At 50.1% G+C, this 24,606-nt stretch overlaps 1 protein-coding gene across 11 annotated transcripts in view; it reads left to right on the top strand.

Annotated features, from left to right (window-relative positions):
* The window catches only part of PPARD (peroxisome proliferator activated receptor delta), a 117,210-nt gene that overhangs the window by 81,890 nt on the left and 10,714 nt on the right, over window positions 1-24,606 (top strand). For 6 of the 11 annotated variants that reach the window (XR_008994420.1, XR_008994423.1, XR_008994422.1 and 3 more), the window contains 4 exons: window positions 2,328-2,558; window positions 18,376-18,530; window positions 19,201-19,339; window positions 20,699-20,901. Coding sequence is in view for 4 of the 11 variants with exons in the window: in XM_036920080.2 (XP_036775975.1) it covers window positions 2,429-2,558; window positions 18,376-18,530; window positions 19,201-19,339; window positions 20,699-20,901; window positions 21,081-21,531; window positions 22,285-22,532 (1,326 nt within the window). In the remaining 7 variants the exon portion in view is untranslated. Of the gene's footprint in view, window positions 1-2,327; window positions 2,559-18,375; window positions 18,531-19,200; window positions 19,340-20,698; window positions 20,902-21,080; window positions 21,532-22,284; window positions 24,531-24,606 lie in introns of those variants that run through there. The other 5 variants (XM_057494134.1, XM_036920080.2, XM_057494132.1 and 2 more) reach the window with 5 other exon arrangements.

Below are 24,606 nucleotides of genomic sequence, written 5' to 3'. Positions count from 1 at the left end.
CCCATTCTACTGTAATAATTTAGAAATCATACATTCTATTTATGGCATCTTAGTGGTTACCTCTGAAATTTTTCTGTGTATGTGGCTGAGCTGTAAAGTTCATCAGTAACTCCAGCTGTCTCCTGAAAAATAAAAGGACTTGAGCTAAACACTGATGACTTCCTTTCATCTTTCACATTACTGTTAGTAAGTTTTCCCTTTTTATTTCACTCAATTAGACTTATCTTTAATTTAAACAGGTAACATGCCTGTAGTTTAGAATTTATAAGGTTCAAACTATTTCCCGTCAGTGACCTAGACACTCAGTCCCTTCCCCAGAGGCAACCAGTGTTCCCAGTTTTTATGTAGCCTTCCAGGGTTCTCAGACATGCATAAGCAGCTACTCCTTAAGGTCTCTTTTCTGCATGAGGTGTAGCTCTTAACTTCATTCTGCAAATTGTCTTCCCTTATTAATATATCTTAGAGATAATTCCATATCAGTCCATATATGTCATTGTTCTTTTTTGTGGTTGCATAGAATTCCAGTACTGTAGCGTAATTTATTTAATAAGTCCCCTATTAATGGAAATTTAACTGTTCCTCACATTTTACCAGTCAAATAATACTGTAATGAAGAACCTTGTACTGATACCATATGTCATTTTGCTTAAGTAGAAGTATAGCTGCAGGATACAGCCTAGAAGTGGTATTGCTGGATCAAAGGAAATGTGTATGCACCTGTAATTTAGATAAATGTAGCCAAATTGCCCTAATTAGAGGTTGTGCCAATTTACCTTTCCACCAGGGATGTGTGAGATTATGTTTGCCCACATGGTTAGCAACAACATGTTAGCATTTGTTTTAATCTGACCATAAGAAATGTATTTCGATGTTGTTTTAGTTTGCATTCCTTTTTTTTATGAATGATGTTGAGTTTCTTTTCATACGTTTAAGAGCCAAGTGTGTACCTTTTCAGCATATACATTTTTCATATCCTGTGCCCATTTTTCTGTTGGATTGCTAGTCTTTTACCTATTAATTTGTAGGAAATATTTGAGGGAAATTAGCCTTTTGGTGAGAGTTGCAAATATTTTTTACAGTTTATTATCTGGTATTTTTTTCTTAGATGGTTTTTTACCATGTAGAAATTTTATATTTTTATATATTAATCTTTTAGTCATAATCTCTTAAACCATAAAATAAAGCTTTTATGGATTTAGTGTCATGCTTAGCTCTTACCCACCTCAAGACTATTTTTTTATATAGTTCATGTGTTTTTAACTTAAACTGTTTTTTATCTATGTGAATTTTGTCTTGGTATAAAGTGTGAGGTAGGGATACAAGTTATTTAGTTCTTCCAGATGGCTACTCAGTTGTCGCAATACCAATTATTGAGAATCCATCATTTCCCTTTAATTTTGAAGTGCTGTCTTTATAACATATTAAAGTTCCATATGTGTTTGCATCTATTTATGGACTCTTGATTCTTTCATTATCTATTCATGTGCCAGTACCACTCTGTTTTAATTATTGTGGCTTTACTATAATTCTTTTTATTCCTCTCCAGCTAATTCCCTATCATGTTTACCAAAGTTCCTTCACCCAGCTTCTTGGACATCCAAGAGAAGCAGTCTCCCTAAAGCAGGTCTTTTCTGCTCCTCATCCTTCCACCAGGGCTGGACTGCGCTCAGTGGGTCCAGTTACACTCCCAGTGCCAGGAGAGCTGAAGCGCACATGCCTGGATATAGCTCACCCTCCCTGCCAGCCCTCTAGATCCCTTCTGTAGCACCTGCTCCCTAGCCAGCAGGACTCCTTGCCACTCCCCACTGTGCTGCCTCTGAGTCTTCTCTCATTCTGTATCCGCAAGACCAGTTCCATGCCATCTCTGCTCAAAATCTTTCCCACTCTAAAGGCATCTCTCTGCTATTCCCTGCTGGGATGACTATGTCCCACAACACCTCATGATCTTACCACCTCTGACTGTGGCATTTATGGATAGTGTTTTCTTTGCTGAGGGTTGCAACTGCCTTCTCCTGGGTGATTTGGACATAGGGTCACTGCACAGTAGTGCACCTTGGAAGGATTCCAGGACAGAGTGCATCTCCCTTGCCTGATGGCTATGTCATCGAGGGGCTAGTTGCAAATCTGATGTCAGCTGTAAGCCCAACAGCAGGGGCTCGTGTCTTCTTTCCCACATCCAGACATGGGAAGGATAGAACCCACTCCTGTAGGGAGAAGACATTCCTACTCGGAAGAGTCCCATACTCCATCCTGTCCCTCCAGATGGCAGCCCTTGAACATGCCTAACTCCTATCCCCCAACCTCTTCCTGTCTGCCCCTTTGCCCAGGCTGACAGGAACTGCCCTGTAGAGGTCCGTCTGCGTTCAGACACAGATGATGCCAGAGCTATGAGCGGGCCTGTAGGTGTGGTGCCGAGGGGAAATCAGCCATGGAGCAGCCACCGGAGGAAGCCCCTGAGATCTGGGAAGAGGAGGAGAAAGAGGAAGTGGCAGAGGCAGAAAGAGCCCCAGAGCTCAATGGGGGACCAGAGCATTCACTTCCTTCCAGCAGCTATACAGGTGAGGAGGGAGCCTACAGGGGACTTGGTTGGAAAGTGGGGTGATGGGAACTGGCCAAACAGCGTCATGGGGGTTCAGAGTAGCAGAGTGGTTAAGGACTGGAGTCAGACAGCCTAGGTTCACAGCCCTGCCCTGTTGCTCATCAGCTGCAGGACCTTGAGCAAGTTGTACCACTTCTTTCTGTAAAACAGACCAGGATTGCAGGGTGTGTGGACATGGGCTTTCTGTGACAAATGAGTTAATGTTTCTAGTTCATATCATCATCATTATTATTCCCATCACTACTACCAAGAGGGATCCAGGATCAGTCGGCATCAATACACCCTAGGAAAATCAGCTATAACCTGTGATTCTTTGATCAATCAACACACAGCTCAGTTGATCTGGTGCTAATTATATACATCATCGAGCTGCATTGTAATTAGGCATAAATGCTAAGCAGTTAGTATGAATGACTGTAATTAATATTACTTCTGTGCAGCCAGTTTTTAGCTTCTCTTGTCCTATTGGTTGCCCTTTATTTCCCCTGTCAGCAGTACTGTACACATTTTTCCCTTGTACTCTGTGCTGTTCTATCACCATCTTCATATCATCATGTCATGTCCACCTTCCAGGGCCCCAGAATCCACTCCTTGGCCCCTGGCTTTCCCTGCTGCTGATGCCCCTTCCCCGTGCCCGACTCCCCACTGCAGCTTCTCTCCTTCACACTCCACCTGAGCACATCCAGCTGATGCTTGTTTGCTTCCTTCAGAGGGAACTCAGGGTCCTGAGAGGATATACTGCCAGGAGGGGGCATCTTGGGCTTGCTGCTGGTTTCAGCTGAAGGAAATCCTGGCCCCAGCTGGTGATTCAGGACAGAGGAGCAGTCCTGTCCCATGAGGATGGATTCTGGATCCCTAAGTCTGCATGGGGAGGAGGTGGGTGGTGTCAGAGTCCAGGAGGGTGGGGGCTGTTGAGATAGGTCAGGTTTCTGCCCGGGCCTGCAACTAAAAACGACCTGAACCCTTGAGTCAACTTCTTTTAACCTGCAGAGCAAGTCCTGGGATTTTGTAGAGCTGGTTGTTTTCTCTTCAGGGTATACGATAGGGTAGGGTGAGGGGAGAGCCAACTTCCAGTCCCCCTGATCCCACCCAGACACACAGGAATGACCTTGGTATGATTTCAGGGCCCAAGAGAAGGTATCCCCATCCCCCCAGGGCAGCCTACTCCCTGTTGGTTGGCTGGTGGCTGGGATGGCTTTGGAGGCCCAGCCTTTCTCGGAAGAGAAGAACAGCTAAACAGGAGTGCTCAGTCACTCAGCGCTAATAACATATACTATTCTGAACTTGAGACGAATGAGGAGGGTTAGGAAGCAGAGGGAAGACACTGAGGGCAAGGATGAGCAAGGGATGTCACTGAGCACACCAAGGGAGGGTAAAAGGGGAAGAGAGGGCTATGGGGTTTGTGGCCTCACCGCCTGCCTTGCCCATCCCATCCCCACATCTGGGCACATACACACACAAGTTACCTGCAGGGTAATGTCCTGTCCTAGGGTTCCCTAAACATACTTTTGGAGACCATATCCCCAAGTGGTACTGCTGTTCATGTGCAGACCAGAGTGGGATGCCTGGGAGCACACGCATGAGGACGTGGGCATCTCGAGCCTTATCAGTGGGATTTTAGGACACCTAAGGAGATGTCTGAGGGAGAATTTGCCTAACCAGCGTTAAGTGCTGTGTATGATGTGGTGTTTAATAGGTTCTGCTTATCAATAAATGGATGATGCAGAGGTAGAAAGACTTCCTTGTTCATAATTGAAACAGGATGGGTTTGTTTAACATAATCATTATGGATAAGCCATAGTGTCTAAAAAGTTCCCACAAATTCCACAAGACAAGCCACCCGACAGAAAAATAGAAAAACAGGCAGTTCATGGTAGGACAAATATAAGTGGCCAGAAAACATGAAATATTTTTCAGTCTACTCACCAATCAAAGAAGGTATCTTCAGATGAGATGTCACTTTGCCTGTTGGATTGGCAGAGAGGACTGTGTCTGCCAGAGGGTGAGGGCGTGGTCTTTCAGCCAACTGAGAACGGAAGGGCAGTTTGGCAGTGCAGCCAGCACTTTGTGGTGTGCATTCCTTTGGCCCTGCAGTTCCCCTCCAAGGAATGTGTCCCATGTAGATACTTGCTCAGTGTGCACAGAGATTTCCACATTTATTTACTGCAGCACTGCTCATACAAGCAAAACATTGGAAAGCGCCCATCTGTAGGGAATTGGTTATGTAAACTGTGATAGAGCCATACTGTGGAATGCTCTGTAGTCATTACAAAGGATAAGGTAGGTCTGTGTATACCTACAGGGAGCTACATTCCTGACAAATTGGGATACCATTGTTTAAAAATCACTATGTATCATAGAAGACACTAGAAGAGTATATACACAAAAGACTGGGGTACATAGTACACTATATAGTTGAGTAGTACATCACAACTGGAGGGGCTAACTCAGAGGAGCAGGAATGGGTGGAGAGGGTCTGCATTAGGTGCTGTGTGCCCTTATATCTTCTTCTCAACAAGCCTGCAATACTCTCGTAAGTTAAAAAGCAAATACAATGCTTTTCTTCAAAGGGTTAAAGTAAGTTTTTCTTTAAAAGCCGACAGGTAAGGGACCCTGAGACAGAGCCCCCTCCCGTGTAGGGGATCACACAAACCAGGGCAGGAATCCCAGATCTGCCACTGTGAGCTATGGCCCTCACTGGTGCCTTAACTTCTCCTTTAAAGTCTCCCTCAATTCTTCACCTTTAGAAGGTGCATCCTGCCCACCTCAAGGGCCAGCCGGGTGAGGAGTAAATGGTGGTATCTGGCACACCACCTCTGTGGTTCCCTGCCCTGCCCCATAGGACTATGACTTGGGCCTCTGGAGTTCCCTCAGGGACCCACAGGGATGAGCACAGCCTCAAGCCCTGAAGCAGCAGGAAGGCTACCCAGGTGGCTTCCCTTCTGACCCTCCAGAGGCTCTGTACCAAAATTAGAAATCTCTGTACCAAGCTCAACACCTGACAAGCACCTCCTCCTCATCCCCGCTCCGCAACCCCCGCGCCTAGCACTCGGCAATGAGGAACTCACAAGCTGAGGCTGCTGGCCTTGTGCTCACACCCTGCTCCCGCGCTTTTCTTCCCCTACTTCAGTGATGAACATCCCAGTCACAACCGAAAAAGAGATCAGGGTCTTAGCATGGGGCTGAGGAAGATACCGTGTCCTCCTTCTGGCCGTGGCGCCTCCTCTCGTTCAGCAAGCATTTGGTGGGTGTCGGGCAGGCCGTTCAGCGGGAGACAAGGCTGAGTGCCTGTCCTGGAGCCCACAGTCTGGCCGAACAGGACAGCAGACTAAGGCTGCTTTCTACCCCAGCCCCCGAGTCCTGCAGAATCAGCCCTGGTTCAGAAACTATTTGCCTGTGAGGCTTTGCCAGTGATACAATGATTTATAAGAAATATATATATACAGTCCTCAAATGACCAAAATATTTTCCTCAGATTTGGTCTTCATCCACAGTTCTGGAGAAAAAAAAAAATGCTTCAGAGCTGTAAAGGTCAAATGGGTGTCTTGTTATGTTAATGAGACTGTTTTAGAGCCCACCCAAGGGCAAGGCTAGTTGTTAGGGGGACGACCCCCAGCGGTGATTAGAGGGTGGGAACTCTCAGCCTCCAGGCCGCAACCCCGGGAAGGGGAGAGGATAGCGGGGCTGGAGCTAGAGGTTGAATCAGCCCATAGCCAGTAATTTAGTTAATCCTGACTAAATTAATCCTGACTATGCAATGAAGCCTTCACAAAAACCCATAAGAGCATTTTGCTGTTTTTTGCATCCTGCCTCGCTGTCTGAGACAGCTTCCATGCTTGGGGAACCAGAACACTTCTAAGTGCCACTAAGCCAGGTCCAAAGCTCCATGAGCATAGAATCTCCTTTATCTGGGACCCTGCTCTATGTATCTCTTCATCTGGCTATTAATTTCCATCCTTTATAGTACCCTTTAGTAAACTGGTAAACGTTAAGCATTAGGAATTCCTGAGTTCTGTGAGCCACGCTAGCAAATTATTAAACATATGGGGGAGGTCTTGGAACCTCCAGTCTATAGCTTGTTGATTAGAAGCACTGACAACAGCTTGGAGCTTGTGCCTGGCCTTGAATTGAATTCTCACCCCCCAGCTGGTGTTCAAGAATCGCTAGGTGTAGAGTATGGGAGAACATCCTCCCACCACACACACACACACATTGGAATTGGGTTCTGAACTGAACAGGGTTGGCTCCTGGTCCCCTTGCAGCTACGACCACAGCATACCCCCAGTCATGGAGACTAGCTATGCAGAACTCCATCCACACGTCAGTGACATGAGTGAGGTCAGTGGTGTGTATTTGCTGAACCAGAGTCCAAACATTTGAATAATGGCATAGTGTCTTCCTCAGCAGTGATGTCTCCTTTACCTAGAATTATTGATTGGCAGTAATGATCACGTATATCTATAATCTCCTGTCTGTCTGTCTGTCTGTCTGTCTGTCTGTCTGTCTGTCTATCTATCTATCTATCTATCTATCTATCTATCTATCTATCTATCTATCATCTATCATCTATCAATCTATCTATCAATCTATCTATCTATCAATCTATCTATCAATCTATCAATCTATCTATCTATCTATCTATCTATCTATCTATCTATCTATCTATCTAATCTATCTATCTATCTATCTATCTATCTATCATCTATGATAAGAGCTCCACCCCAGGGTTGGATGATTCTAGGTGAAATTCTCTCTGCTACTGTATTAATCAGGATTCTGTAGAGAAACAGAACCAATAAGGTGTAGGTGTGTCACAGAGATTCGTTTTAAGGAATTGGCTCATGCAATTGTGTAAATCTGGGGAGAGGAAATCCCGGGGCAAAATACCTCTAAAAACTAAAATCAGTCAAAGGGAGAAATACAGTTTAAAACCCGTTTATTGCTTACAAACTGCAGTCCAGGGCCATCTCCTCTGCTGTGGAAGAAGCAAGCAAGCAAGCCAGTCAGCCAGCCCCTTCCCTTAAAGTCTCAGGTTTAGACACGCCCTCGGTTGCCCAGGTAATTACCCATTGACATGTAGATGAACTCTCCACCCCTGAGGATATGCAAATGCACTAAAGCCAGGTGAGATTATCTGTAAATGTTACAATTTTACCCACAGGTACCCCTCCAGAAATTTCGCTTTACAATCTACTCGTTCCCCTTCTTCCACAGTGGTCTCTGGGCAAGAAAACTGGAGCACTGTGACGAGACTAGTGACATAATAGCAACAGCAATAAAATCATGAGAATCCTCAAACCGGAGGATTCAGCTAGGTTCAAAGTCTTATGCAGATTAAGTCCATAGCTCGTCCATTCCATAGGCAGGCAGTAGCTGAGGCTTCAGAGCAATCATCGTGCAGCAGGTGCAGCCAGGGGGCGCATTCAGGCCATAAGGACTGGGAGAAAATAACCTTAAGGGCGGTAAGATACATGTTTTAATGACACCAGCATAGGCAAATCTTGTCCATCAGGTAGGATACATGCAAGAGAGTGGTCTTGTGATAAAACAGTGGCAGGAATGGGATCTCGTCCTGGTCTAGTATACCAGACTTTCACCCTCATCCCTGTGGGAGTTACAGATGGGTCAATATATAGGGCTATGGGAGGTACATGCACTCTCCATAAAGATAAAACAAAACTTCCCCACAAGATGCTCTTACGTCCTAGACGTTTTGGCTACACTACCATTCAAGAATACACAGGAGGCTGGCTTCCAGGCCTTTCCCCCAAGGTGCCAAAAGGGCCAGCCATCACTGATCCATGTGTCAAAACGTCCATGGCCAGGTCCATTTAACAGTGTCTCCAGGGCTTAAAGTAGTAGGGGTTGGCAGCAGGATGTTGCTCTGCTGGCCATATCCTGGCTTCAATAACTCTTCTTTGGTTTGGCCGTACAATTGCATAGGAGACGCAGCAAGGCATGTGAGCATATCCACAGGGCTCAAAGCTCCTCTATGTGGCTTCTCATTCAAATGCCACAGCACTGTCCATAAGTGAACTGACCAACCCCAGAGAGTATTAGTGTCCAATTTCAGGCCAGATTTCAACAAACCATTGCACCTCTCTATCATGCCTGCCCCAGTAGGATTATATGGTACATGAAATCTCCACTTTATTTCTAATTGCTGCACCCATTGTTGTAACGCATGTCCAGTAAAATGGGTGCCATGATAGCTCTCAATCACCTGCGGCCGGCCATAGGCTACAAAGAGATGCTCCAGGCCCCCCTTGGTGGTTTGCTGATCTGCACTACATGCAGGAAAAGCAACCAATATTCTAGTAGCCACGTCCACGCAAGTCATGGAATTCCAATATCCCTCTGATATGGGCAGAGGCCCAATATAGTCTATTTGCCACCTGACAAGGGTTATTGGCCTCCTTACTATTGTGCTTTGTTGCTGTGGGACTTGGTGTAAGTCCCTCTTAGAGCACACAAGGCACTCCTTCCGGGTTCTGCTGACTTCTTCAAAGGTCAATGGCAAGCCCCAACTATGGTCTACAGCCCACATTGTCTTTTGTCCATGTGCAACAAATGCTGGTGTAGCCATTGGGCCACGTCAGAGGCAGGCTTTCCTTCTAGCCAGTGTGTCTGCTTCATCATTCCCTGGGGATGCCAAAGGCAAATGGCCAGTCACATGATATACAGTACCAGTCTTAGTCTGACCAGAGGCCCATAGGTCTTGCCACAACTCTTGTCCTCAAAGGGGCCGGTGACCAACCATCCAGTTGGCATGATACCATGTCAGTAGCCACAGAGTCAGGCCCCGACAGATGGCCCAGCTGTCAGTGCAGACAACTATGGGGGAAGGCTTCTGGGTGATCACAAGCCATACTGTTCGCAACTCAGCCCATTGACTGCTCTTCCCCTCTCCATCCTCCATCCATATTGTCTCAGTCTTAGGATGGAAAGCCATAGCCTTCCACTTCGGGAGCTGCCCACGACTGGAGCTGTCTGTGTACCAAGCATCTTCAGGTATAGGGGCTTTTCCCTCCTGATAAGGAATCTCAGCTACCAATGACTCAAAAGCAAGTTCTTCCTGCTTTCCACTGGTATAGGTTACTGGCCCCAATAAGCGTTGGGAGTTCTCCACTTAAGGAGCTAGTAGAGAGGGCGCTATGCTACTGTAAATATGCACCCCATTTGGCCAGTGTAGGTGTCTGTGCCATGCCACTCCATGGCCTTTGGGTCCAGTCTTGCACCCACCCTGTGATGGGATAGGTGGTTATTACCTTGGTCGGAGCTGTTCCAGCAATGGGCTCCGTAGCCAGCAAGGCATGGTATACAGCAGCCAGTTGCATCTCTATCAAGGTCCATAGGTCTTATCACAACTCTTGTCCCCAAAGGGGCCAGTGACCAACCATCCAGTTGGCATGATACCATGTCAGTAGCCACAGGGTCAAGCCCCAATAGATAGTCAAGGAACTCTGCTCCTTTCCATAGTTGTGACCAGAATCCAATTGATTGGCGTGTCCGTTCAAGCCGCTGCCAAAGACCCCATCCATAACCATCTTCGGTAACATGAACATCTAGTTCACAGGGTCTTGATGAGTCCATTGCATTCAAGACCCGTATGGCCTTGCTTGCCTTCTTGGCAGCAGTAAAAGCAGCTGCAACAGTCCCACCTGATGCCCTTTCATACCAACCTGTATAAGGGCTTCAGAATCTGTGCCAAGTGCAGGATAAACACTCTCCAGTAGCCCAAAAGACCCAAAAACTCTTGTAATACTGCCACAGTAGTAGGAGTGGGGAAAGCCTGGACTTTGTCTATTAACTGCTTCAAGAACAACTTTAGTTTTATGCGAACAGACAACCCCCAAGAATTTCACAGACAAACCAGTCCCTGAACCTTGGTGCTGTTCACAGCCCATCCTTTTTCCTGTAGATGTTCCAACAGTCTAGGAACTGCCCCTTCTAAATCTGCAAGAGAATCAGATGTGAGCATAATGTCGTCAATGTAGTGATACAACCGCACTGTTTGCGGTTTCTTCCATGTGGCCAAGTCCTAAGCTACAAGTCCATGACAGATGGTGGGGCTGTGGAGGTATACCTGTGGAAGGACAGTGAATGTCCACTGCCGGCCTTCCCACATGAAGGCAAACTGTTTCTGACTTTCCTATGCTATGTCAATAGAGAAGAAAGCATTAGCAAGGTCTACTACATAATGATACGTTTCCAGTTCATGGCTGAGGGTGTCCAGAATGTCTGCTAGAAGGGGACAGCAGCATCAAAGGGGGTGTGACTTTATTCAATTCCCTGTAGTCCCCAGTCATATGCCAGGAGCTATCTGGCTTTGTTACTGACCATACTGGGGAATTAAAAGGACTATGAGTGGGCTTTATGAAGCCCACCCTCTCCAACTCCTGTAGAGTTTCTCCAGTTTCCTTGTGTCCCCCAGGCAATTTATACTGCCTAGTATTTGTCACCCGCTGAGGTACAGGCAGAGCTAAAGGTGGGTGTTTAGCATGTCCCCTCAGAACTGCCTTTACCACACGTACCCTCAGTCTGTACTCACCTGCAGTGGTCTGTAACCACAGGCCCTGCAGGATATCTATCCCCAAAATATATTCAGGGATGGGATAAATGTACCCGGTATACTCCTTTGGGGGTGAACACCCTATCCCCAATGAGATTTGGGCTTTCTCCACTCTAATTGCCTTACCTCCATAACCGTCTATCACAGCAGGGGTCCTGGGAAAATGCTCAGGGTTGCCACGAATCAGAGAACACTCAGCTCCTGTGTCCACCAGCACCAGGACACGTTGTACGTTCACAGGGGACCAATGAATTGCTAATTCTGCATGTGGACTCTGGTCCCCACCATGTCCCCCAAGGTGGGGACTTTGACCCCCCACTTAAGTCAAACCGCAATGCCCAATCATCATCCTGTGGGGGTGAGGGCTCAGGCGAATCCTGAGTACTGTCTCCCATGAAGTTTTGCAGGGACACAGGCCGGGCATGAGGCCTTGACTCTGGTTTCCATGTCCTGGACCTCAGTGGCTGGAACTGCTGCTCTGGCTTTAATTGGTGCTACAGTTCTAACACTATTCTATTGGGCTGCCTGTGGAGTTTTTCTTTCACTACCCTGGGCTTTATCAAATCAACGCACTTCTGGGTCATCGAGACCTTCACGGGGCCTTTTGCACTTCTCCTTTCAGTTGTGTCCCGTACTTCCCTCTGTGCCCTTATTGTTTCAACCTCCCCCAGATCTGCTAAAGTATGAGTAGCCTCCCTTATGGGTTGCCCTAGGTCAGGGGCAAGAGTATTCACTAGGGACCCAAAGAGAGGTGTGGGAGCTGTATGCAGCACCAGGTTTCTCATTCCTATAGTGAACACCTCCTCATCAGGGCCTGGGGATCCATATTATAGATGATGTTTTTCATACCCAATTCCCGCAGTACCTGTTGGAGTTCTGCATATGTTTTCCAACTACTGGGAAAATATGGTAAATCACCCTGTTTAGGTCAAACTATCCGGATGGCAGCTGTCAGCCATTCCAGTAGTGTCTGATTCCCTGAGGCATGACAGGCATTTTGCAACCACTGCTGGAGGGAAGGGTGAGTAGTCAGGGAAGCCATTCTACTCATCTCAGTACCTGACACAACAGTGTTTCCACCCCCATATCCCAGAGACCTAAAAGCCATGTAAGAGATTCCAATGGCCTCTGCCTATACTGGACACTCATGTCCACCAGCTCATCCTGGGTATAGGGGCAAAGCATGGAGTGCGGTTCTCCCCAAGGAGCCCGCGGTTGTTTCGTTTTTGTTTTCTTAATTTCAGCTGGGCAGGCCTTTAAAACAGGAGAAGGTGGTACCTCCAGCAGTGGCCTGGGTAGCCGATCTGCCACTAGCCCCGCCTCCTCAGGCTTCTCCACCAGCAGCTCCTCCCTCCATCATTTCCAGGGCTGAAGGCACAACTCTTTCCTTTCCCTCCCCCATGGCCTCCTGCAACAGGGCTTTTCCTGCTGTCTCCCCCCCTTGCTGCTGCTAAGGAGTCTTCTAGGAGTGTGACCTGCTTTTTCAGTAACTGTCTCTCTTCTTTAACAGCATCCCATAGGTTATTGCCCAGCTCCTCCAAGTGATACTAAAGTGTGTCTCTTCTGCCTAAGTCCCTCTCTCTCCTCACTAATTCTCTCAATAATCCCCCCTTTCTCCTGTATAACATTTTCCACTATCTTGATAAAAAGAGAACCTACAATGCCAGATGCTACATGGCCCCCTAAGGTCTCCAAGCAGTCTTCCAACTCACAGAGGGCTAATTCTGCAGCTTCCGGTGTTTCCACCCTTCCCCAGTTGTGGGGAAGGCTCCAGCCCTCTAGGAGGTACTTTACCCTAGACCAGTTACCCACTAGGGGTTTCCAAGTTGGAAGCTCCACAGCTGGGGGGATAATAACAGGTGAAACGGCACCCTCTGCCTCTGCATCTGCTGGGGCCTCCCCACCATCCACAGGAGCAGCCCTCCCAAAGGTCGCACCCATTATGACAAATTTCAGTTTCAGAAGCTCCCTGCCAACTGCCGCCAGATGTTAGTCCGGGGAGAGGAAACCCCAGGTCAAAATACCTCTAAAAACCAATATCAGTCAAAGGGAGAAATAAAGTTTAAAACCTGTTTATTGCTTACAAATTGCAGTCCAGGGCCATCTCTCTCCTCTGCTGTGGAAGAAGCAAGCAAGCCAACCAGCCAGCCCCTCCCCTTAAACTCTCAGGTTCAGATACGCCCTCGGTTGCCCAGGTAATTACTCATTTACATGGAGATGAACTCTCCACCCCTGAGGATATGCAAATACACCAAAGCCAGGCGAGATCATCTGGAAATGTTACAATTTTACCCACAAATTGCAAGGGCTATCAAGTCAAAATTCTGCAGGACAGGCCAGTAGTAACCTGGAGACCGACCCAGGGAAGTTGATGTTTTAGCCCAAGGTCAAAGGCAGTCTTAAGGCAGAATTCCTTCTTCCTTAGGGAAGCCTGTGTGTTTTTTACTTAGGGCTTTCAACTGACTGGCTGAAGCCTACTCACATTATGGAGAGTTGTGATTTAAATGTTAATCACATCTGAAAATTACCCTCACAGCAAAATCTAGGCTGGTGTTTGACCAAAAACTGGGTACCATGGGTACCTTGGCCTGGCCAAGTTGACACATAAAAGTAACCATCAGAGCCACTGTCAGCATGTGACTTAATCTTGGGAGCCTCAGTTTCCTTAACTTCAAAATGGGGGTGAGACGACCTGCTTGAAGGGTTGTTTTGGGGTCACATGAGGTTAATGGTATAAGGTGTCTAGTGGGGTGCCTGGACACACTGGCATGCCCTGAAAGAGCTGTTATTCATATAAACACACAGCCTTTGCAGGGAAGTCAGGTTGAAGTTCAAGTCCCAGTCCCACCAAATGTTAGACAGAGGTGACCTTGGGCAGATACCTTGACCTCACTGAACCTGTTTCTTTATCCTTAAATGATGGCAGTTACGGGCTTCCAGGGTGAAATGAAATGTTACTAACAAGCATAAAAACAGGATCTGGGACTCTCTTGTCCCCTCCTGGCGCGAGCTGAGAGCTCTGTCCTTTACTTTATCTCTAAATAAAAGCCTGTACTTTGTTCTCCTAAAAAAACAAACAAACAAACAAAACAGGATCATACTTGGCACTTGGTAGAGCCGTCACCTCCCAGGGAGGTAGAGGTAGACCGGCAGGAGATATTTGGGAGGTCAGGCAGGCTGTGGTTAGAGTGGAAGTTCGGAGGCAGGGCTTAGGGCCCAGATGATGAGCATGGGTGCGCAGGTGCATTTCCTGAGAGCCCAGGAAGGGCTGGGTGAGCAAATGCACTGAGCCAGCCTGGGAGCGCGGCTTTGCAATAGATGGCGTCCAATGGCAAGCTGTGTTTCTTCCACCCAGCATGCCCAGTGGGCACCAAGCAGGGACTCCCAGAATTGAGGAGGGCCTCTCAGAATTCCAGCCTTCCACCGGGAGGTCATGGAGGAGGTGGTGGGACCTTTAGAACCTGGTCCTCAGAATTGGGAACATTTTGCAATCATTACTTTTGGGTAGGATGTATGGTGTTTTGAGGATAATCCCTTAAACCAGGTGGTTAACCAGGAAGAAACACAACTTTTATCTTTGAAAAACCCACCCCCACACTATCACCACTTCAATATCTCTGATACACATTCCCTCCATAACTTACTGCTGTACTATGCATACACTTCCACCCTGCCTCTTCTCCCGTCTCTCTCTCCCTGTGTGTCAGTTATTTGTGCCCTTATTCCCTGCAGATAGGCTGGGATGCCCTTGTCCCATTACCCTATCATGGCCTGGTCTTCCTGACCACTCTCAAGTTTGGCAGCCTATGCCTGTTCCACCACCTCCCAGCAGGACACCTTCCAGGGCCCCCATGCTGCTCTAGGTCCATCTCCCCCAGTCCCATTTGCAGAGCTCTTCCTGACCTGGCCTCTCAAACATGCCCTGGTTCTCTCTGCACAGTCCAGAGCTCTGGCTGCCTGGCCAGGAGGCTCAGGTACCTTGGCTTCTTCCAGGATTCAGGGTGGTCCTCACAGCCCTGAGCCAAGGGCCAGGGGAAGTGAGAGATGTAGGTCTTGCTCCGGAAGCTCTCTAGTCCTCATAAGCAGAAACCACTTCCTCTCCCCCTTGGGTTTCTGGGAAGATGTTGGGGAAGAAGGACAAACAACCAGAGGAAGGAAGAGGCATGCCTCTGTCTGTCTGTGGCACACAGCTTGCAAACTGCAGAATTGCAGCTTTCTAATAAGCATTATTGTAACTTAAGATGATGTTTACCCAGTACTTCCAAGTTCCATGAACTTTCTTTATATTAACTCCTTTGTTCCTCTCTGTGACTCTCTGAGATGGATACTCTTGTCATCTCCATTTTGCAGAGGAGGAAACTGAGGCAGAGCTGGGATTTGAGCCCAGGATGCGAATTTGAACTCAAGCTACATGGCTCCTGGGTCGCACTCTTAGCCCATTCCTGTTGTTCCTGAGCACTAGAAGGCCAATTTGGTGGTCATCCAATGCCCTCACCTTTGAGCCCAGAAAGGAGATCAGTTGCCTTCCCTGACATGCCCGATGATGGCTGCCTCCCAGTCCTGCCCTGCTCTGCCTGCCCTTTGGCTGCTATTGTGCTCACTCTGTTGTATTCTAGTTCTCTTACCTTTCTTACCTCAGCTAGTTGTTGTCAGGGTCTGGGGCCTGCCCTGCACACAGCAGGTGCTCATCAAATGCCTGTTGAATGAAAAGAGAGGATGGCATTGCCACGGGCAGTGGCACCCAAATGACCAGATACCTGGCAGGCCTCCAGGGCCCCAAGGGAGGATGAGGAAGGTACCACCAAGAGGTGGGAACGGTCTGAGGTGACTAGTCACAAGACTCGGTGGTGGAGGCAGACTTTGAGATCCAAAGGTGATGTCATTGGAGATATTCCGAGCCTGGCAGAGGAGGCAGACATACAAGCCACAGAAACAACACTGCTTACACAAAGAGCCACAAAATGAGCATGTGCACAGACCACACAAACTGGAGGAGGAAGGGCCGGAAACCCTCCCTGCCCAGCATCTGCGCCGGTCTCTACAGAGGGTTTTTACATGTTACCTCATCTTCTCCCAACAACTGGTGATATGCATCTATGGCCCCCACCATGCCTCCAGGAGCAGCAGATCCCACCCAGCCCCTCCAGCCGTTGGGGCTGAGGACGCCCAGGCAGCTTGGATCACTCACTTCACAGAACCACTGAGTGCCTGCAAGCAGCAGCACCCTGGTGGACAGAGTTCCTGTCGTATGGCCCATACATTCTGGTGGGAGGCACCCAATACCGAGGAAAGGCACACAGACCGTCAGGTGACAGAGTGCTGCGCCCCCCCACTCCCAGCACCAGGGTACCCAGGAGATGGAGGGAGCGCACTCCCTGCTGTCTGTGGGTGGGTGGGGGTAGCTGTACTCCTTGGAATGTCTGAAGGTCGGGAGCTAAGGCTCTGGGACAGACTGGGCTGTTTCAGAAAGCGGGGACTTGTGTCACCTGCATCTTCAACAGCCCAGAAGGGAGTAGGCTGCTGCACCCTGCTGCCAGTGTTCCCCTTCCTTTGGGACCTCTCGGCATGGGGTCTGACCGGAGGCTTTCCTGCTATCACTTCTAGGACCCAAAGGGGTCCTGGGGGAGTGGGAGGAAGGTGTGGGGGGAGTGGAATGCACTTTGGATGTTTACTCCCCATAGGGAAATCAAGATCTCTTGCTGACTGACCTGTATTATAGAGAGGTAGGAACACAGGTCTGGAAAATGTTAAGTCTGAGCTCATCACCATGGCTTGGATCTCCCTAAGGGGAGTGCCATTCCACCTGTAAGTCTGGGGAGAGGAAACCCCAGGGCAAAATACCTCTAAAAACCGAAATCAGTCAAAGGGAAAAATAAAGTTAAAATCCATTTACTGCTTACAAACTGCAGTCCGGGGCCTTCTCTCTTTCCTGCTCCAGCAGAAGCAAAACTGGCCCTCCTCCTCACCTCTCAGGTACGGATAAGCCCTCCCTTGCCCAGGTAATTACCCACCCACTGATTTGGAGATGAACCTCTCTCTGCCCCTGAGGATATGCAAATGCACTAAAGCCATACTTCTTTCTACCCTCTGAATACCTGTTGATATGCAGATGTACTAAAAGCCAGGCAAAATAATCTGGAAATGTTATAATTTTACCCACACCACCCCAAGCCACTGATTCTCCCATCTGGGGATTTGGCTCCTGCCCCGAGGAGATTGCATGGCCATCAGGGACGAGAGCAGAGGATAGCATATTGGCAGGCCAGTATAGCAGAGGCAGGACAGGCTGCATGGGGGTCATGCAGCCAGCACTGGGCTGGGAGTCAGGAGACTGGGGCTCTATGCAGGTCCCTTTTCCAAGGGAAGGGCTCATTTCTTAGTGTCCAAGGGAGAGATTCAGAAGACTCCTAGCAGTTCTTACTAAGTCATCTGACAGCACATACACCCTGAAGCTGTTGCCTTGGCCAGCTGCTTTCCTTGCTGTCACTCGACATCTGGTTCAAAAATCTGTACAATTAATAGAAAAAAAGGGAAATTCAGTGTGCCTCCCAATGTGACTGATACTATGCTCTACTTAAGAAGTTTTGTGGGAATGAATTTGACTTTCTTGAGCTATCCTTTATAGCATCTGAGATATCCTTTAGAATCTCTGGAATCCATGCAAGAACTGAATTTGGGGGAGTGGGGAGGAGGAGGTGCTATGCAGAGGTCTGCACTTCTGCAGTTTACATAAAACACATCTCACACAGCCCCATATGGGGCCACACAGTGGAGCCTCTTAAGCCAGGAGAGCCACTTCCTGAGTAAACTAAAGAGAGCCTGTCTGCACCCACACTCTTGCTCCCTTCCTCCCAAAATGCAACCATCCTCCCCACACCCTCTTCTCCCTAGGAAGACTCTGACTTACCTAGATAGTAAAGCTGCCATTTCGGGATCACCCCACTGTGTGTCAGGTCTGGAAATGCTCTGGAAATGTTGCCATCTTTCCAGAAAAGCTGTCATTAACCCATGTTCTAGAAGACGAAACTGTTTCTCAGAAAGGTTGACTGTCAAGGCCTTATAGTTTGTAAGCGGCTGAGCCGAGGGCTGTGTGATTCAGAAACGAGGGCGCGCCCTGTCCCCTTTGCTGCCCCATGGTCTCTGGTCACTGCCCTGGCCCCCAGCCAGCAGAATGTGGAACCACCTGAATGTTGTCTGTCTGTAGACCTCTCCCGGAGCTCTTCGCCACCCTCACTGCTGGACCAGCTGCAGATGGGCTGTGACGGGACCTCGTGTGGCAGCCTCAGCATGGAGTGCCGTGTGTGTGGGGACAAGGCGTCAGGCTTCCACTACGGCGTTCACGCGTGTGAGGGATGCAAGGTATGGACAGTGGGCAGGGGAGGGGGTGGCTGGCCCTAGGGGCTGTGGTCACATGGTGAGTTGACCTTCCAGAAAGGCTTTCCCTGCCACCGATGGAGGTGGGGGGTGCGGGACCCTGCCTATGGAATGCCCTCTCAGATGCAGGCAGACCCAGGGTCCTTTCCAGGCCTCAGCTCTGGGTCCTGCTGGAGGGCCGGTTTCTCTTGTCCTAGGTGCCCTCCTGGGCACGTGCTCTGACCCAACCTCTCACTTGGGCTCTCTGGGCCGCTGGCACCTCCTGGGGACCTGGCTTCAGAAGACAGGCAGCACAGAAAGGGTCCCTCCTAACTGCACACCCTTCAGAATTTCACAGATTACTTTACTAAACCACTAACTAGAAAGCTAGGTATATTTATGAAGAAATCAAGTTAGCCAAGATTCAATTTTATGTTAACCAAAGAAGTATTTAAAGTAAATATGATGTATTATTTTAATTACTTCAAAAGTTTCAGAGTTGTTTACTTTCCTTCCTCTCCCCTCTAAAAAAATTTTTCCCTATTACTTCCAGTTGCAGGAATGAATCTCTACCCCATCGCTCATAATTGGGCGCCCTGGTGCAACCCAGGGGCAGAGCAGGATTCTCAACTTCTCCCTCCCTGTGGCTTTTCCTCACCTGTCCCTTATCCCACAGGGCTTCTTCCGCCGGACGATCCGCATGAAGCTGGAGTATGAGAAGTGTGAGCGGAGCTGCAAGATCCAGAAGAAGAATCGCAACAAGTGCCAGTACTGCCGCTTCCAGAAATGCCTGGCGCTGGGCATGTCACATAATGGTGAGAGCTGGCCTGGGCGAGGCACAGGGGCTGCTGGCCCCACACAGCCTGGAGCAGGTTTCAGGGAGCCCAGGAAGGGGGTTCCTTCAGAGCAGTGCCCGGCACACCATGAGTGCTGCATGAACGTCAGCTGTGGTTCACCTGGCTGATCTGCACCCTGAGTCTTGGTGCCAGCACAAGCTGGCCTACCGTCTGCCTTCCCCACACTGCCCAGTATCACTGTGAATCCCAGGCCGGGGGCAGCCACCACTGCTCTGTTCCCTAGGTTCACCCTCTCTGGCCCAGAAGGAAACCAGAAGTTGTCCACAGCTTCAGTGGTACTGGAAACACCACTCCTGGAAACTCAAGCTTATCTCAGATGAGCTGACACAGTATGAAAAGCCACTGCCAAGGCTTGGGGTCCCTTTAGCCCTTCTTGGTTATTGAGGGTGAGCAGGAGCCAGTAAATGACCGCACGTCAGCTGCCAGCAGCCAGGCGGGAGTTTCCTAGAGGTCAGCTACTCCCCAGAGACAGAGCCCGCCCTCCCTTGTGCTGCAGGCCCCCTGCAGAACCTTGTCTTCTGACCCTGTAGAATAGGATTTTGCAGAGCCCACCTGCCCCTCTTTACCCGTCTGGGTCAGACTCCCAGAGGACAGGGGAGAGCCCCGGTTATCTGTCTCCACCACAGATACCCTAACTGTCTTGTGTCTTAGAAGCGGGGCAGGACCTGAGCCATTTGCCTGCAGCTTTTCCTAGGTGATGGAGTCTGGCAGGTCTAGGGTTTGATCCCTCCCTCAATTTGTATCTGCCTATACCCATCCCTTGGGTGGGATAAGAGGATTTCCTAGATCTCAGGGCAGACTGAATTCTTCCCTTCACTTTCTCTCTGAGAGAAGCCAGATTCGTATCCTGTTCCATTACTAATGGCTATGGTTTCTGTGTGCTTACTGTGTGAGTATTCTTACTTAATTGTTCTGACAATCCGAGGAGATGTAAGTAGTAATCTCATTTGTCTTTGAAGAAAGATGGTGAAATAGCCTGTCTGAAGTCACATGGCTAGTAAGCTGCCAAGCAGGAACTCAAGTTCAGGCTGTCTCCCCACCACCACACCGTACCACCTCCCAGCCAGAGCAGCTCAGTCACTCTGTGATTAGGGCCCTTTTATGTGGGGCTCTATGAAAAGACAGAATCCCCTGTCCGCTGGAGCTTACATTCTGGAGGGGTTCCTCGACATTCCAACTTGCTGGTCTAGAACTCGTAGGGGACTGGGCTCAAAAGTTGTCTCCATCTTTGGCTTGTGTGTCTGTATAGGGACAAGAAGGTTAGGGATGCTGGCCCCTGCCTGGGCTCCTTGATGACTGTCCCCCATTCCCACGCAGCCATCCGCTTTGGCAGGATGCCAGAGGCTGAGAAGAGGAAGCTGGTGGCAGGGCTGACAGCAAGCGAGGAAAATCAGCATAACCCACAGGTGGCTGACCTGAAGGCCTTCTCCAAGCACATCTACAATGCCTACCTGAAAAACTTCAACATGACCAAAAAGAAGGCCCGCGGCATCCTCACCGGCAAGGCCAGCCATACGGCGGTGAGTGTCGCTGCTCGGCCTGGCAGCACCCCAGGCTCTGGGCTCTGCTGCCACCAGCCTGACTCCTGGGAGAAGCAGGCCTCCTCCCTCCCCTCACTTCATTGTACAGGCAGGGGGTATGGGGAGCACATGGGCGGGGGTCCCCCAAAGCCTGGCCTCTAACAGGGCCTGGTTTTCAGCCCTTTGTGATCCACGACATCGAGACATTGTGGCAGGCCGAGAAGGGCCTGGTGTGGAAGCAGCTGGTGAATGGCCTACCACCCTACAAGGAGATCAGCGTGCACGTCTTCTACCGCTGCCAGTGCACCACAGTAGAGACTGTGCGTGAGCTCACTGAGTTCGCCAAGAGCATCCCCAGCTTCAGCAACCTCTTCCTCAACGACCAGGTGACCCTTCTCAAGTATGGCGTACATGAGGCCATCTTTGCCATGCTGGCCTCCATCGTCAACAAAGACGGGCTGCTGGTGGCCAACGGCACAGGTTTTGTCACTCGTGAGTTCCTGCGCAGCCTCCGAAAGCCCTTCAGTGACATCATTGAGCCCAAGTTTGAGTTTGCTGTCAAATTCAATGCCCTGGAACTCGATGACAGTGACCTGGCGCTCTTCATCGCGGCCATCATTCTGTGCGGAGGTAAGTGTGGGTCAGCAGGTGGGCTGGGACTGGGTCCACACTGCAGGGCACCAGGCCTGAGCTCAGACAGTGTGGGGAAGAGCCACGTGATGATGGCAGATCATGCAAGGCACTAACTGTCCGGAGAAGACCAGCTCTGTCTCACATAGATAGAGATGCGGTAGGAAAACTGAAAGGAAATACGCCAACTCCTATCCAACGCTGATAGGAGTTATTTTTGGTGGTGGAGAAATTTTCTCTATCTTACCTACATTTTCATATTCTGACACAACAATCATGTTAACAGTGGTGTAGACCTTACTTCATGCTGGGCCCTGTTCTAATCTTTTCCTAGATTATAACTCATTTGGTCCTCACAACAATGCTGTGTGGAAGGTACTTTGTTACCTCCATTTTATAGATGAGGAAACTGAAGTCCAGGGAGGCAGAGTAACCTGTCCCCAGCCTCATTGCTAGTTTGTGGTAGAGACACAATCTGAATCCGGGCAGTGAGTCTTTTAACCACAATACTATACTGCCTGGACTGGAAGAAAAAAAAAAGGCACAAAAGCGGTGGGCCGGGACACGGGAGGGGGTAGTGGGACATTCAGTAAGGAGTCACTGACAGGACAGGGCTTGGGTCTGTCATAGCAGGGCAGCCTCCTTCCTTTGGGCAAAGTCACCCATGCAGGGTGGAGGTGGGGGAGCTCCTCTGCCTGTGGAGACCCCGTGCACACCTGCTCCCTCCCACAACTCTGCCCTCTGTCCCCACAGACCGGCCAGGCCTCATGAACATACCACAGGTAGAGGCCATCCAGGACACCATCCTGCGTGCCCTCGAGTTCCACCTACAGGCCAACCACCCTGACGCTCAGTACCTCTTCCCCAAGCTGCTGCAGAAGATGGCTGACCTGCGGCAGCTGGTCACCGAGCATGCCCAGATGATGCAGCGCATCAAGAAGACTGAGACCGAGACCTCACTGCACCCCCTGCTCCAGGAGATCTACAAGGACATGTATTGAGGGGTGCACCGAAGGCCTCCCAGCAGACCTCCAAGGAGCCAAGAATCAGGGGCAGGTGGACAGAGCTGGGACAGGCACCACCCACAGGAGTTTTCCGTTGATCAACCCCTGAGTCTCAGCCCCGCCCCAGAGCAGGGGGATCGCACACTCGTGCACTCAGACAAGTGGTCTCTGGCTCCCTGTAGCCCCTTCCTTTGCCTCCCTCTTTCTCAGTTTCTCTTCCTTCTGATTTCTTTGAATTTCTCTTCCTTTCTCTTATGTTTCCCTCTTCTTTTTTGCCTTCCCTTCTCTCTCCCTGTCCCTATTTCTCTTTCTGTGAGACAGTTTGTATTATTTCACCAGCAGCATAGGACAGGACTTCTGCTTTTGTACACACAGGCCCCTATCCCCTGCCACCGCCCCCGGAGCAGGAGGGAATGGGACCTGCCCTCCACACCAACAGTCACCTGCAAGGGCAGGGGCCTCAGTTCCGCTTCAGTCTTCACAGCAAAGGACTGGAGCCTTCCAAAGAAACACTAATCTGTCTGGGCCCAGCTTCCTGGGGAAGCCAAGCAGGGCCTGGGCTGACTGTAGCTGGGTCTGTGCCCCATGGGCCAGGATGTCTCCCTCAGACTCTGGCTACCCTTCCAAGGCTGAGGCTGGCACGCCCTTTCCCAGCCTCCCCTGCTCCAGCAGCATGCCCCAGCCCCAGTGAAAGCCAACACCCTGTATGTTCTTTTAGTCACTGGTCTTCCAGGCCAGTGTTTCTCATGGCCCCCTGCGCTGGCCGCTGGGGGACACCCCCCAGCCTGGAAGGAGGTGGGGTTCCTCCAGGTGGGGACCCCCACTTCCCCACTGAACAGGAGCGAACCACAGGGAGGTGGAATTTGGCAAGGAAGGCAGTGAATAGTGCCCTCAATTCTGACCCCAGGCCATGGGGTTGGCCCCCCATGCAGCCTACACCACTCTGGCAACTGCCAAGCCCTGCCTGTTGTGCTTCATCACCACACTCCCATCTCCACCTAGTGCCAGGGCAAGGCTGCAAGCACAACCTTTCTCTGTCCAGGGAACACTGGCACTGGCTTCAGCCTAGCTGGAGCTCACCGCCCACCATACACTCCCTGGAGCTGCCACTCAGCACACCCTACAAGCACTGCGGTCACTTTACCTGCAGGGTCCATACCCCTCACTCCCCACTCATGATGCAGGAACCCCGGAGGGGCCCCCAGGGGGATGGGCAGAGCTGAGCCCTTGTTCCAAAGCCTGGGCCAGGTCCCTTGGTGGGCAGGAATGTCTGCTGAGTCAGCTCAGCCGGGGGAGGTGCCAGGGACAAACTGATCCTGCTCATTGTGACATCCATTTGTCCCAACAGCTCCGCGGCCCTCCCCTTCCCCTGTATTCAGCCCAGCCAGTCACCTGGAACTCTTCTGCACAGCCTCTGGTGACCAGGCCTGGGGATCTTGCAGGCCCGGTCCCAGTCCCACTCCTCTGGCCCCTCGCCTCCGCTCCTCCCAGGTGAAGGGCAGGAAGGCAGAAAGCCCACCCAGGCTGCTTTTCCAGGGAGGAAGCTGGCATGAGGGACTGGATAGGGTCTCTGAGAAAGGTGGCAGAAGGCCTGGGGTTAGGGCCCCAGCTTCCTGGGTCCTGTCTGGTCCTCTTTCCCAAGGGGCCTTTCCAGCTGCTCCTGCCAGCACTGTGGTCTCCAGGCCCCAGGATCAGTCTCTGTTGACTGTCCCCTCCCACCTGCCGCTGGCCTGGGATGTGGGTGGGGGTGCCCCCCTCAGGCCAGCGCTGTGAAGGAGGAGATGCTCTTCCTGACTCCCCTCCCCCGCCCCATCCCCCAGTTCACCCCATCCCCCACCTGGGTCTGGTGCTGAGGATACAGCTCTTCTCAGTGTCTGAAGAATCCCTGAAACTGAAATGTATATTTTTGCTAGAAGCCCCAGCTTCCTGTGTTTTTAATATAAATAGTGTACACAGACTGATGAAACTATAAATAAATGGAAATTAAATATTTAAGAGTTGATTTAAGCGACTCAGTTCTTTACATATTTTTCGTGGGGCCTGATCGGATTCCTCCCTGTCCTTCTCCAGT

Source organism: Manis pentadactyla, chromosome 16 (genome assembly GCF_030020395.1).
Source record: "Manis pentadactyla isolate mManPen7 chromosome 16, mManPen7.hap1, whole genome shotgun sequence".
NCBI lineage: Eukaryota > Metazoa > Chordata > Mammalia > Pholidota > Manidae > Manis > Manis pentadactyla.
Note: the sequence above shows the minus strand (reverse complement) of the source record. Positions and strands in the feature narration are given on the sequence as shown.